We start from the raw sequence: 14404 nt of genomic DNA, 5'->3' as shown, positions 1-14404 counted from the left end.
ATCCAAGAACTTACTTTTCTACAGTGAGTCAGCTAGACGTTGTCAAATTATTAGAACCCTCTCAATTTTTATTATTATTCTTTTTTTTGAAAAAAAAAAACATTAGTTTAGAACTCTTTATGAAAGAGTGATTTCAATAAATAATAAAAGTTATTCGATCATAATACTTAATTACAATATTATCTCTTATCAAAACGCGTAAATCGATAAAAACCAAAAGCTTCCCGTACCGATGAACGAAGTAACAATTATGGAGAGGATCTTGTTTCGTGATGATCAAGATCGACTTCCATGACTTTACATATCCAACCATGTTAATTTCAGAACCATATTTAAAAAAAAAAAAGATTCATGGTCGTATATCTGAAACAACAATTTTTCATAATTCATCTTCCTTTGTGAAGATAACCTATATATCTATTACGTGGCACAATTCAAGACAATGCATTCATGCACAATCTATGGTATACTACATGCAGCTAGTGCAGTAAAATAAAAAAAAAATTATATGGAAAATTGTAAATACTTGTATATATAAACTCTATACTTCAAAACTTATACAAGTTCTACGTAAAATAAGTTTTTTTAACTACTACTCGTACTCCGTTAGCTAGGAAACTTTCCTCATTTAATAAATGTAGAATTTTTTTTGAAATCAATAAATGTAGAATTTATATTAGCTTCTTTAGAAGTACTATAAATTTATTTCAATGTATATTAACTTTTTTTTAATATCATTATATATATTTATTTAAAAATTTGCTTTTTAAAAAGTTATATGAAGTACTTTATCATAATGTGCTCTTTTTATTTATTTATTTATTTATTATTTTATTTTTTTTATGTAGCTAAACGCCTAAACAACCATACTCACATATACATACAAGCAAAGGTTTTTCTAATACATGATTAAAACTTTATTATACATACTCACGGTCTCACGTAATCACGTTAGTCACGTAGCTACACTCATGACCTTCATAAACCCGTATCGTGTACTCCGTATCTTATTATTATTAATTATCATATCTGTTAGATTTCGGGAAAACTCCTTGGATATGCGGAAGAAAGAAAGGATCGGATTTTTTAGGAAAAAAAATTTAATTTTGTGGAACCCTAAAAAATCTAGGCTCTGATACCATATTAGATTTCGGGAAAACTCCTTGGGTTGGAGTGTGTACCATTGAATAATATATACAGTGTTACAATACTAGTCCTAATCATGTTAGGAAACCTAGTACGATAAGAATACAAACTATATCACAAATATATACAAATATATCCTACTCTGCGACAAATATTATAATAATCCTATAATATCTATCAATATCGATGGTCATTCTTGTGTAATTAAGGAGATAAGACAAAAAAAAGCCCTAAAAACCAAAATTTATCAATAGTAAAGCTTCATTGTTAAAATTGCAATTGGTTGTAAATTCTAATAAAAGCTATAGTATGGGAAAAATCATCTGTCAAAAATTCACACTGTAAACTTTAATTTCAACATAGCAGACAATTCTTCCTTTTACACATTTCTGAAAGACTGAAACTCTTCATTCAAGACTTATCTACTTGAAAGATTATTATACATGTCTAGTCATAATATTATGTTAACATAGAAACTACTGCCAAGCTTTTCCACCCATTTTTGGTTATATTTTGTCCACATTTTATTTTTTATAAATAATGCAACCATAAGTCACAAAATTTGAGATGAAAAATCATGCATTAATTATTAAGCAATTCCCCCAATAAACTTGATTTGAGGTGACTTGATAAGGTGACAATGACAAAGACAAATCATGGGTAGAGTACTAGGAGCCATTCGTGTTGTCACTAGAATAGTAGAATAAAATATTGTAATACATTCTAAATTTTTTGTATAATGTCTTTCTCCTTCTATTTTACTTGTAGTTGTAACGTTTAGAAAATTACAATATTCATATTTTTCTATTTAACTAACAATGTTGATTTATATGCTGTCAAAATATGAACATGTGATGAAATCTTATTATATTCTTCATAATTATATAATTTTCATAATATCCAATTTACATATTGTTTTGCTTATTAAAATAGAAAATATAAGGGTTGAAATTATGTATTATACTATTATCGACTGTAAAAGTCGAGATGTTGCAACTAAAAATGATAGAGTATAAAATATATTTCTGGGCCGCTTCAATCATCAACTTAACTTAGTTGATGGTTGAGGTACATAAATATGTTTTATACTCTATCAAAAGACACAATAAAATGTACTTCCTCCATCCCTTAATTTTAATTATATGCCTATTTCCAAATAGATACGGAGTATATAATTAAGGGACAAAAGAAGTATAAAATTGTACATCTGATACTCATAAAAATCTAATATAGTTGGGAAAAAAAAAAAAAAATGTTCAACGCCTGTCAGAAAATGAATTCATATTGTAACTAGCTATATAAGTATAGGTAGTAGGCACAAAATGCCAACAATAATTTTCAGTTAAAAACCCTCGATTTTCCCACAAAAAGGGGTTGTTTTGTACATATACTTTGGTTTTAAGTATTACGGAATATAGCTTAAATAGTTGAGGCATGCAATTCTTCCTTTTTGCTGCTGCCGAATTTATATTCATGCTAGCAGATCAATTTATGTTGTTTATGTCCTTGGTTTATAGATATTTAATGTTGTGCATAACTTTTATTTTCTCTTCTTATTAATGAGATTTTATTTTAGATTTTTAGCCTATTCATTAATTAAACAACTATCTTGTTGACATATCGTAGTGGATGTACATGGTTGTTGTTAAGTATGATCAGTTAAGAGTGAAGAAGGAATTAAAGAGAGAGATTGGATCGTGTATGTACATGTCAAAAGTCGAAACCTAAAACGAACTCTAGACAACCCAAGGTATGATCCAAGTACGTGAAATTAATTAAACTTCGTGAAATTTATAGACGTATGTACAATTTTGATAAATGACTCGTGATGTACTAGTAATTATGTTTATGTGTAGATTTAAATAGAAACATTCCTTACGAAGTTATGTTTTACATCATTTGTATATTTTTATACCCAAGATTCGAAATATTCTCTATATTGTAATTCTATTAGAAAAAATATTTCTTATGACTAATTAAATATTAAAAACTTTAGTAAAAAATCCTCGATAATATAGAAAACATAGTCATGTACTCATGTGGATTGTCTTTGATTCTTCTTATGTGTAGCTTTATATTGTCAACATTTTATCATTTTTGATAATACATAAATAAAAATATTGATGGTCGAATATATATCTTGAAAATTATTGAATAAAATAGAAATCAGACATTATATTACGGGACAGATGAATTAAAGTAACAAAAAGTATGTCCCATCTTCTAAAGGAAGCAAAGCTCTATGTCATAATTGATCGGAACCAAAAAGTCCAACATAATGCAGAAGAGCTCATTGATGAAGTACTTCAATTCCCCCTTGCTTGTTCAAACCTAGTACAAGTAAGATACATGATGGGAATTGGGGGAATACTTCATTAAAATTTACTTTTATTATATGTCACCAATTTATGTACCTTTGCATGTTCTTGGAATAACATGTCACTATTATTTTTTCAGAGTAATCAATCTTGCATCAAATGTTATGAGAATTTGTAGTTGGACTTTGAGCAACCAAAGGACATTTAAATTCCCATCCTTCCATCCCCTCCATCACCTTTTGGTCTTAAGTAATCAAACAGTCTTTTGCAAGTAGCGATTTATTGTGAATTGTTGATTTACTTCTAATCCGGATATCATTTGGTATTCGGTAGACTTGGGTTAAACCTATTAAAGGATGGTTAGAAAATCGCATAATCCGTCTATAATAAGAGCTGCCCAGACTTTTTATCATAATCAAACCAAGAGTAAATTGAACTTTGGCCATAAAACTTTTGTGGAATTTTGTTCAAAAGAAACTCCATATTGATTGAAAAGGTTCTCTAATCATCCTTTTAATGATGTAAAAATCTACTTCTTACTAATTCTAAATGTCTTGTTCAATGATATGTGTGTATCACTTTTTAATTTGACCTAGAGATAACTTTTCATTCTAATCTTTTCCTCAAAAAAAAAAAAAAAAAAAAAAAAAAAACCATTCTAAATTTCTAATCAAACCAATTTCTTTTGTGGTCCCGTGCCCAATAGGCCCAATATGGATCATGGGCCTGAGGAGTTGGTAATGGGCTTCATAGCAAATTAGGAATCAATCTTGCTTTTAGTATACATCATCAACTCATCAATCACATTATGAAATGTGTGCTTGAATTTACTTAAACTATTGAGATTTCATAAAACTTATACGAGTATCATAAAATACAAAAAGGAAGATGAGATCATCATACACATATTATATACTACCTCCGTTTCGGATATTTTATGTCTCACAAATAATACCTCTTTGTTGCACATAATAAGAAACTAAGGTAGTACTTCGTATTTTTAATCTATATTTAAGGTAGATAGCAAAGTTGAAGCCTATGTTGCATGATCCGTTACTTTACTTGTAACACACTATTTGCAACTCACTATAAGCTTAATCGAAAACTTTTCTTTTGTGCCTAATCCCAAAAGGAGTGACCTCTCTATCACACAAGTCATAGCCATGCCAGACATGGCTAGGGAGATCACGGCGAAAATAGAAATAACCTGAGTTGAAACGAGCCTCATCTAGAACCCGAACCTGAGCAAAGCCAGGCCGCCAGTTATCAGTTCCTGTCAGCTTCAGATACAAGTAGCAGATGGCTGTATCCACACAGGGTCCATCAACTTGAAAATCATCCACACTGCAAGGTTGAAAGGGTTTCCTCGGCGCATCATCTAAGACACTCTGATCCATTTTATCCACCCATTTTATGTGCCTCCTGTTAAGGGGGTGTACTAAAAGGTCGTTGCTTTTCGAGTCTCCAAATCGTAGGCTGATATGATTCGATGTGCCAGCATCTTTGATGCAGCTAGTCTCTATAGTGATTACATAGGTGCAGTTCCCCTGCTAGCCAAAACGGCAAAAAGCCAATCATATCATATATACTCAAAATTCTCAAAAGAAAACAAACACACATTGATTTAATAGATTTGTTACCTTCATTTGCTGTTCACCTCTTACGAACATCATACTCTGGCAATCCAAGGAAATTGCAAGTAAAGACAGCAAAGTTACAGCGAAAAATCGCTCATGGATCACCATAATAGCTTAGATGTCCACAGGTTTTGGTGTTCAGTAGTGCAGAAATAAGCTCATGTTGCATTTATACTAGAGAAATCTTTAATTCGAGATTCATTCTTTGCTTCAAAGTATCAAAAAGCTCTAGATTATATTCCTACAGTTGGGTCTAGTAGCACAATAATATAACGCTATGTATCAATGTAACATAACTTGGTTTGCTTGGATAATACTTATACCAGTACTAATCTCTTACTTTATTAGCATAACTACTACAGTATTACAATAAGTTAATCGATATCTCCCATTGTATACTAGAAAAGATGCGCTTGAAAAGTAAAGCACATTGTAACACAATGGTATTATTTTGCTGATTAATTCGATCTTTACCTACAGAGTAAAGAGTATATATCATCTGCAAGACTACAACTATTTGCTTCAAACATAAGCAAATACTTTGTATACACGACTAGTCGTGTATACAATGAAAAGATGAAGTAAAATTAAAATCAAGAAACAAACTAATAAAAGAATCATACAATGGATCATCAAAACATTGATCCAAGGTTCGAGGTATACGAGCAATGCCATTCCATTTATATTTGTCATGCATATCCCTAACCCTTTGAGCCGCGGCAACAGTATCAACAATCAACTTACGAGTAGCAATGATAACATGCATCAAATTATCCTCAATCAGGCGACCATCAGTGATACGAAAAACATATTCATCAAATTATCCGTTTGGACTTTTACACTATTCATCACTTCTCCTTTGACCGTCTTTTGTGAAAAATAGGTAAGGAAAAGCATATTCATGTTAATATTTTTGAATTCGTTTCAATAAATACTATCACAATGTAACTTTTATATTTTTTAATTATAAAAAATTAAAGTTATTGATCGTTAAAGTTTTGCATTGGCAAGCGTGATAAAAGAAACACGTCAAGATCACATTTGACATATTTTTTCATTATAGATTATCGTACATATAGGTTAAAGTTTAGTAAATCAGATCAAATCAGTCTAGACCAGATTAGACCACTTGATATACTCATATACATTATCGTACATAATCTGAACATTACTGAAATAATATATATATATATATTTCTTTTGTTTTTTTAAGCCAACTGAAATACGGAGTAAATTGATACCTGTATCATTTTTCATCGTTTGGCAGAGAAAAAAAAACATGGAGGAGAGAGAAATTTCAGTACGTAGTCTAGCCGGAGAATCTATCACCATTTCAATTTCATCGACCAAAACAATCGCAGACCTCAAACTCATTTTGAAGAACCGCTTTCCTCCCGCCTCTTCTTCTTCCGACTTTCATCTTTTTCTCAAAGTACGAATTTTTTTCACTATTTTGTAATTGTTAATTCTTATTGTTGTTGTTGTTGATATCATGTTACTTTCAATTTTAATTGGGTTGTATTGAAATTATTGATTTATATGTTGTTATCAATGGTATGATAGGTTAATTGTGTGACATTGTGCTAATGTAATTAGCAGATGTTGTTCTTGTTCACCAATATCTAGGTCTGGATTGCCAGCCATATTTGAGAGGTTTTTTTTTTTTTTAATTTAAAAGAAAATTGAGATTAGGTTTTATTGAGTAAATTTGATTGTAGAATTGGTTGATATTTTTAGAAAATATATGCTTCTAGAATTAAGTAAAGATTTTAAGAAAAAAGACAGACGGGAATATTCTTGAATATTGAGCAGTGGGAGGAATTCTAGATCTAGGTTTTCTACTTTGTGCACAGAGGAAGGAAGTGAGGAGAAAGTGCATGTTTTTTATTTGAACAAGGTCTCTTTTATTTACTACGGATTTACGAAGTACTAGTATTAATTTATTTTATGGTTGTACCTCTGTGTAGAACTGTCAATTCGAGTAAACGAGTCGGTTTTGGGTCGGGTAAGAGTGGATCAGGTCAACTCGGGTCGGGTCAATTTGGATCAATTGCATAACCTATGCGGGTCGGGTTTGGGTTGGGACATGCTTGAGTCACGCGAATCACGTCGGGTCATACATATATCGGGTTTAGGTCGGGTTACATTCAGGTCGGGTGAACATTAGGTCGGGTTTAATTCGGGTTTTCATGGGTTAAAACGAGTTAAGGTAATTCTCAGGTTCAAATCAATAATTTGCGGGTTAGAATTAGGTCGGGTAATTCTCGGGTTTGAGTCGGGTTCGATTCAAGTCAATAATTTGCGGGTTATAATCAGGTTGGGTCATTTTCAATTCGGGTCATTCTCGGATTCAAGTCGGGTTATGTTCAAGTCAATAATTTGCAGGTTACAATCAGGTCAGGTCATTTCCAAGTCAGGTCATATTCGAGTTCAACTAACTATAAATAGATAATTATCATTTTTATCAAGCTTATTATTTTCTTTAACTATAATATATATGACAATATACTAGGGAACTATAGTCTATAATTTAGGAAGATAATTATCTCCTTTGACCATACAACAAAATATATACTATATTTAACTCTTAAATTTGAGGATAATGCTCCTTTCTTTTGCTGGCCTGGACCGACTTGGTCTCCCTAGACAAAATGCTTTAATCAACAATAATAAGGTGGTCTAAATTGCATTTAAGGTGATTTGAAATTGGGTCGGGAGCAATTTGGGTTGAATTTAGGTCGAGTCAATAACAAGTCGTGTTAATTTCGAGTCGGGTTAGTAACAGATCGGGTTGAATTTTTGGATCGGGTAAGTAATAGGTCTGGTAAAATTTGAATCGAGTCAATAACAAGTCGGGTTGAATCTGGGTCAGGTCAATAACAAGTCGGGTTGATTTCGGGTCGGGTTTGTAAAAGGTAGGGTAAAATCGGGTTAGGAACGGGTAGAGCTAAATTCAGGTCAGTTTAGTAACAAGTTGGGTTAAATTCGGGGTTTGACGGGTTAAAACGTGTTAGGATCAATTTCGGTTCAAGTCGGATTCGGTGCAAGTTAATTAAATAGACCGTTGTAAACCAGTAAATCGGTGCAAGTTGTAAACCGTTAAATTGGCCGTTTAACAGCAAATTGGATGGTTCCACACACCCAATTAGACTCCCACAGGGTATTAAGGACCATGGTAAACATTTAGGCAATTTTTATTTCCAGGCTAAAAAAAAAAAAAAAAAAAAAATCCCAAAATTGAAGGCTAATATCCACGCATTTTGAGAAATTTTGGAGGTTTTGGGGTCCGGTGTCAAAAAGTCTTGAAATTCTATTGGATACATCCCAGGATCATATAATGTCGTTTGGAACCATATATGATCATTATTTGTTGTCATAAATGTTCGTGGTAGGCTTGAATTAATGAAATCAATACAAGTTGTAAACCGGTAAGTTGGTCGTTAAAAGGCAAATTGGATGGTTCCAACCACCCAATTGGACTCCCGAAGGATATAAGGGACCATGATAAACATTTCGCCAATTTTTATTTTCGGGTGAAAAAAGTCAAAAAATTCCAAAATTGAAGATTTATTACCCACGCTTTTTGAGAAATTTTGGAGGTTTCGGGCCCGGTGTCGAAAAGTCTTAAAATTCTAGGGGATACATCTCGGATTCATATAATGCCGCTTGGAACCATATATGATCATAATTTATTGTCATAAATGTTCGTGGTAGGCTTGAGTTAATGAAATCGGTGCAAGTTGTAAACCGGTAAATTGGTCGTTTAAAGGCAAATTGAATGGTTACACACACCCAATGTGACTCCTGGACCGTATTAGGGATTATGAGAAAAATTTCGGCAATTTTTATTTCCAGGCGAAAAAAGTAAAAAAAAAATTCTAAAATTGAAGACTTATTACTCACGCATTTTGAGATATTTTGAAGGTTTCAGGCTCGGTGTCGAAAAGTCTTAAAATTCTAGGGGATACATCTCGGGGTCATATAATGTTGTTTGAACCATATGTGATCATAATTTATTGTCATAAATGTTCGTGTTAGGCTTCAGTTAATGAAATTGGTGCAAGTTTTAAACCGGTAAATTGGTCGTTTAAAGGCAAATTGAATGGTTCCACCCACCCAATGGCACTCCTGGACAGTGTTAGGGATCATGGAAAACATTTCGGCAATTTTTATTTACGGGCAAAATAGGGTGAAAAATTTAAAAATTGAAGGTTAATATCCACGATTTTGGAGAAATTATAGAGGATTCAGGGCCTGGTGTCAAAAGGTCTTGAAATTATCGAGTATACATCTCAGGGTCATATAATACCGTTTGGAGAAATTTATGATCATTATATGTTGTCATAAATGTTTGTATAATGCTTGAATTAATGAAATCCGTGCAAGTTGTAAACAGGTAAAATTAGCCGTCTAAAGGCAAATTATATGGTTCCACCAACCCAATTAGACTCCCAGAGGGTATTAGGGACCATAGTAAACATTTCAGCAAATTTTATTTCCGGGCAAAAAAAGTTTAAAAATTCAAAAATTGAAGACTTATATCCACGCTTTTTAAGAAATTTTGGAGCTTTCGGGTCCTAGTGTCAAAAAGTCTTGAAATTCTAGAGGACACATCTCGGGGTCATATAATGCCGTTTGGAACCATATATGATCAATATTTGTTGTCATAAATGTTCGTGGTAGGCTTGAGTTAATGAAATCGATGCAACTTGTAACCCAGTAAATTGGTCGTTTCAAGGCAAATTGGATGGTTCCAACCACTCAATGTGACTTTTGGACAGTGTTAGGGATCATGGTAAACATTACGGCAACTTTTATTTTCGGGTGAAAAAAAGTCAAAAAATTAAAAATTGAAGGTTAATATCCACGATTTTTGAGGAATTATGGAGGATTCAGAGCCCGGTGTCGAAAAGTATTGAAATTATAGGGGATACATCACGTGGTCATATAATGACATTTGGAACCATTTATGATCATCACATGTTGTCATAAATGTTCGTATTATGCTTGAGTTAATGAAATCCGTGCAAGTTGAAAACCGGTAAATTGGCCGTTTAAAAACAAATCGGATGGTTCCACCAACCCATTTGGACTCCTGGAGGATATTAGGGACCATGGTAAACATTTCAACAAATTTTATTTTCGGGCAAAAAAAGTAAAAAAATTTCCAAAATTGAAGACTAATATCCACGTTTTTTGAAAATTTTTGGATCTTTCGGGGCCCAGTGTCGAAAAGTCTTGAAATTCTAGAGGACACATCTCGGGGTCATATAATTCCGTTTGGAACCATACATGATCAATATTTGTTGTCATAAATGTTCGTGGTAGGCTTGAGTTAATGAAATCGATGCAAGTTGTAAACGTGTAAATTGGTCGTTTCAAGGCAAATTGGATGGTTCCAACCACCCAAAGGGACTCCCGAACAGTGTTAGGGATCATGGTAAACATTTCGGCAATTTTTATTTCCGGGCAAAAAAAAGTCAAAATTTTAAAAATTGAAGGTTAATATCCACGATTTTTGAGAAATTGTGTAGGATTCAAGACCCGGTGTCGAAAAGTCTTGAAATTATAGGGGATACATCTCGAGGTCATATAATGCCGTTCGGAACCATTTATGATCATTATATGTTGTCATAAATGTTCGTATTATACTTTAGTTAATGAAATCCGTGCAAGTTGTAAACCGATAAATTGGCCGTTTAAAGACAAATTGAATGGTTCCACTAACCCATTTGGATTCCCGGAGGGTATTAGGGACCATAATAAACATTTCAGCAAATTTTATTATCGAGCAAAAAAAGTCTAAAAATTCCAAAATTGAAGACTTATATTTACGCTTTTTGAGAAATTTTGGAGCTTTTGGGGCTCAGTGTCGAAAAGTCTTGAAATTCTAGAAGACACATCTCGGGGTCATATAATGCTGTTTGGAACCATATATGATTAATATTTGTTGTCATAAATGTTCGTGGTAGGCTTGAGTTAATATAATCAATGCAACTTGTAACCTTGTAAATTGGTCGTTTCAAGGCAAATTGGATGGTTCCAACCACTCAATGTGACTTTCGGACGGTGTTAGCGATCATGGTAAACATTACTACAAATTTTATTTTCGGGTGAAAAAAATTCAAAAATTTTAAAATTGAAGGTTAATATCCACGATTTTTGAGAAATTATGGAGGATTCAGGGCCCGGTGTCGAAAATTCTTGAAATTAAAGAGGATTCATCTCGTGGTCATATAATGCCGTTTGGAACCATTTATGATCATTACATGTTGTCATAAATGTTCGTATTAAGCTTGAGTTAATGAAATCCGTGCAAGTTGTAAACCGGTAAATTGACCGTTTAAAGGCAAATTGGATGGTTCCACCAACCTAATTGGACTCCCGGAGGGATATTAGGGACCATGGTAAACATTTCAGCAAATTTTATTTTCGAGCAAAAAAAATCAAAAAATTCCAAATTTGAAGACTAATATCCACGCTCTTTGAGAAATTTTGGAGATTTCGGGGCCCTGTGTCGAAAAGTCTTGAAATTCTAGAGGACTCATCTTGGGGTCATATAAAGCCGTTTGGAACCATACATGATCAATATTTGTTGTCATAAATGTTCGTGGTAGGCTTGAGTTAATGAAATCGATGCAAGTTGTAAACGTGTAAATTGGTCGTTTCAAGGCAAATTGGATGGTTCCAACCACCCAATGGGACTCCCGGACAATGTTAGAGATCATGGTAAACATTTCGGCAATTTTTATTTCCGGACGAAAAAAAAGTCAAAAAATTAAAAATTAAAGGTTAATATCCACGATTTTTGTGAAATCATGTAGGATTCAGGGCCCGGTGTCAAAAAGTCTTGAAATTATAGGGGATACATCTCGAGGTCATATAATGTCGTTCGGAACCATTTATGATCATTAAATGTTGTCATAAATGTTCGTATTATACTTTAGTTATGAAATCCGTGCAAGTTGTAAACCGATAAATTGGCCGTTTAAAGGCAAATTGGATGGTTCCACCAACCCGTTTGGACTCCCGGAGGGTATTAGGGACCATGATAAACATTTCAGCAAATTTTATTTCCGGGCAAAAAAAGTCTAAAGATTCCAAAATTGAAGACTAATATCCACACTTTTTGAGAAATTTTGGAGCTTTCGGGGTCCAGTGTCAAAAAATCTTTAAAATTCTATAGGACACATCTCGGGGTCATATAATGCCGCTTGGAACCATATATGATCAATATTTGTTGTCATAAATGTTCGTGGTAGGCTTGAGTTAATAAAATCGATGCAAATGTAAACTTGTAAATTGGTCGTTTCAAGGCAAATTAGATGGTTCCAACCACCCAATGGGACTCCCGGACGGTGTTAGGGATCATGGTAAACATTTCAACAATTTTTATTTACGGGCGAAAAAAAGTTAAAATTTAAAAATTGAAGGTTAATATCCACGATTTTTGTGAAATTATGGAGGATTCAGGGTCCGGTGTCGAAAAGTCTTAAAATTATCGAGGATACGTCTCGGGGTCATACAATGCCGTTTGGAACCATTTATGATCATTATATGTTGTCATAAATGTTCGTATTATACTTGAGTTAATGAAATCCGTGTAAGTTGTAAACCGGTAAATTGGCCGTTTAAAGGCAAATTAGATGGTTCCACCTAGCCCATCGCACTCTCGAAGGGTATTAGGGAGCATGGTAAACATTTCGGCAATTTTTATTTTCGGGTGAAAAAAAGTCAAAGAATTCCAAAATTGAAGGCTAATGTCCACGCTTTTTGAGAAATTTTGGATGTTTCGGGTAGAGTTGTCAATTCGGGTAAACAGTTCGGGTTTGGGTCGGTAAGAGTGGGTCAGGAAAACTCGGGTCGGGTCAATTCGGATTAACTCAATAACCAATGCGGTTCGTGTTTCGGTTGGGTCATGCTTGAGTCGGGTGACGTCGGGTCATAGTTCTTATCGTGTTTAGGTCTGGTTGATAACAAATGGGGTTACATTCGGGTCGGGTGAACAATAGGTCGGGTTTAATTCGGGTTTTCACGGGTTAGAGTAATTCTCAAGTTCGAGTTGGTTCGGTTCAAATCAATAATTTTCGGGTTATAATTAGGTCGAGTAATTCTCGGGTATGAGTCGAATTCGGTTTAAGTCAATAATATGCGGGTTATAATCAGGTCAGGTCATTTTCAAGTCGGGTCATTCTCAGGTTTAAGTCGGGTTCGGTTTAAGTCAATAATTTGCGGGTTATAATTAGGTTAGGTCATTTCCATGTCGGGTCATTCTCGGATTCAAGTCAGGTTATGTTCAAGTCAATAATTTGCAGGTTACAATCAGGTCGGGTTATTTCCAAGTCAGGTCATATTCGGGTTCAACTAACTATAAATAGATAATTATCATTTTTATCAAGCTAATTATTTTCTTTGACTATAATATATATGGCAATATACTAGGGAACTATAGTCTATAATATAGGAAGATAATTATCTCCTTTGACCATACAACAAATATATACTATATTTAATTCTTAAATTTGAGGGTGATGCTCCTTTTTTTTGCTGGTCTGGACCGACTTGGTCTCCCTAGACAAAATTCTTTGATCAACAATAATAAGGTGGTCTAAATTACATTAAAGGTGATCGATTTGAAATCGGGTCGGGAAAAATTTGGGTTGAATTTAGGTCGGATCAATAACAAGTCGTGTTGATTTCGAGTCGGGTTAGTAACAGATCAGGTTAAATTTTTGGGACGGGTTAGTAATAGGTCTGGTAAAATTTGGGTCGGGTCAATAACAAGTCGGGTTGAATTTGGGTCAGGTCAATAACAAGTCGGGTTTGTAACAGGCTGGTTTAAATTCAGGTCGGGTTAAGAATGGATCGGGTTGAATTTAGGGCAGGTTAGTAACAAGTCGGGTTAAATTCGGATTTTGACGGGTTAAAACGGGTTTGGGTCAATTTTGGTTCAAGTCGGGTTTGGTTTAAGTCAATAATTTAAGGGTTACATTCGGGTCGGGTAATCTCCAGGTCAGTTTATGTTCGGGTTCGGGTCTCACATACTCGGGTCAACTCGGGTCTAGGGTTGTTTTCGGGTCGGGTTTGGGTCACTATTTTTTCGGGTTCAGACGGGTCGGTTAATAATCGAATTTGAGTCGATATTTTGGATCGAGTCAACTTTTGACAACTCTACCTCTGTGTACCCTGGATCCGCCACTATTGAATAAGTGGGTTTTATCCATTTATAATATACCCACTTACACCCTAACCGACTCGCCGTAATGATTTTGAACAAATTAATGAAATTTTATAAAAGGATGA

The 14404-nt window shown here is 33.8% G+C and overlaps 1 protein-coding gene across 1 annotated transcript; it reads right to left on the bottom strand.

Moving 5' to 3' along the window:
* Nucleotides 1-4285: 4285 nt before the first annotated feature.
* On the bottom strand, nt 4286-5236 carry LOC145619805 (embryo-specific protein ATS3A-like). The gene is made up of 2 exons (XM_081674501.1): nt 5105-5236; nt 4286-5011 (listed from the first exon to the last, which is right to left on the bottom strand). The coding sequence occupies exons 1-2, from the start codon at nt 5207-5209 to the stop codon at nt 4559-4561; spliced, it is 558 nt and encodes a 185-aa protein (XP_081530627.1). The 5' UTR covers nt 5210-5236; the 3' UTR covers nt 4286-4558.
* Between the last annotated feature and the right edge of the window lie 9168 nt (nt 5237-14404).

The sequence above is a fragment of the Chenopodium album genome, chromosome 3 (genome assembly GCF_948465745.1).
Source record: "Chenopodium album chromosome 3, dcCheAlbu1.1, whole genome shotgun sequence".
In the NCBI taxonomy this organism is placed as follows: Eukaryota; Viridiplantae; Streptophyta; class Magnoliopsida; order Caryophyllales; family Amaranthaceae; genus Chenopodium; species Chenopodium album.
The sequence above is the reverse complement of the archived record's forward strand: the minus strand, read 5'-3'. Positions and strand labels throughout refer to the sequence as shown.

What these genes read in the sequence shown, in the direction of transcription:
- LOC145619805 (XM_081674501.1), bottom strand. Translation starts at nt 5,209, where the DNA reads ATGGTGATCCATGAGCGATTTTTCGCTGTAACTTTGCTGTCTTTACTT. An exon ending in GAGGTGAACAGCAAATGAAG is followed by an intron (nt 5,012 to 5,104) that starts GTAACAAATCTA and finishes TTTGGCTAGCAG; the next exon opens with GGGAACTGCACCTATGTAAT.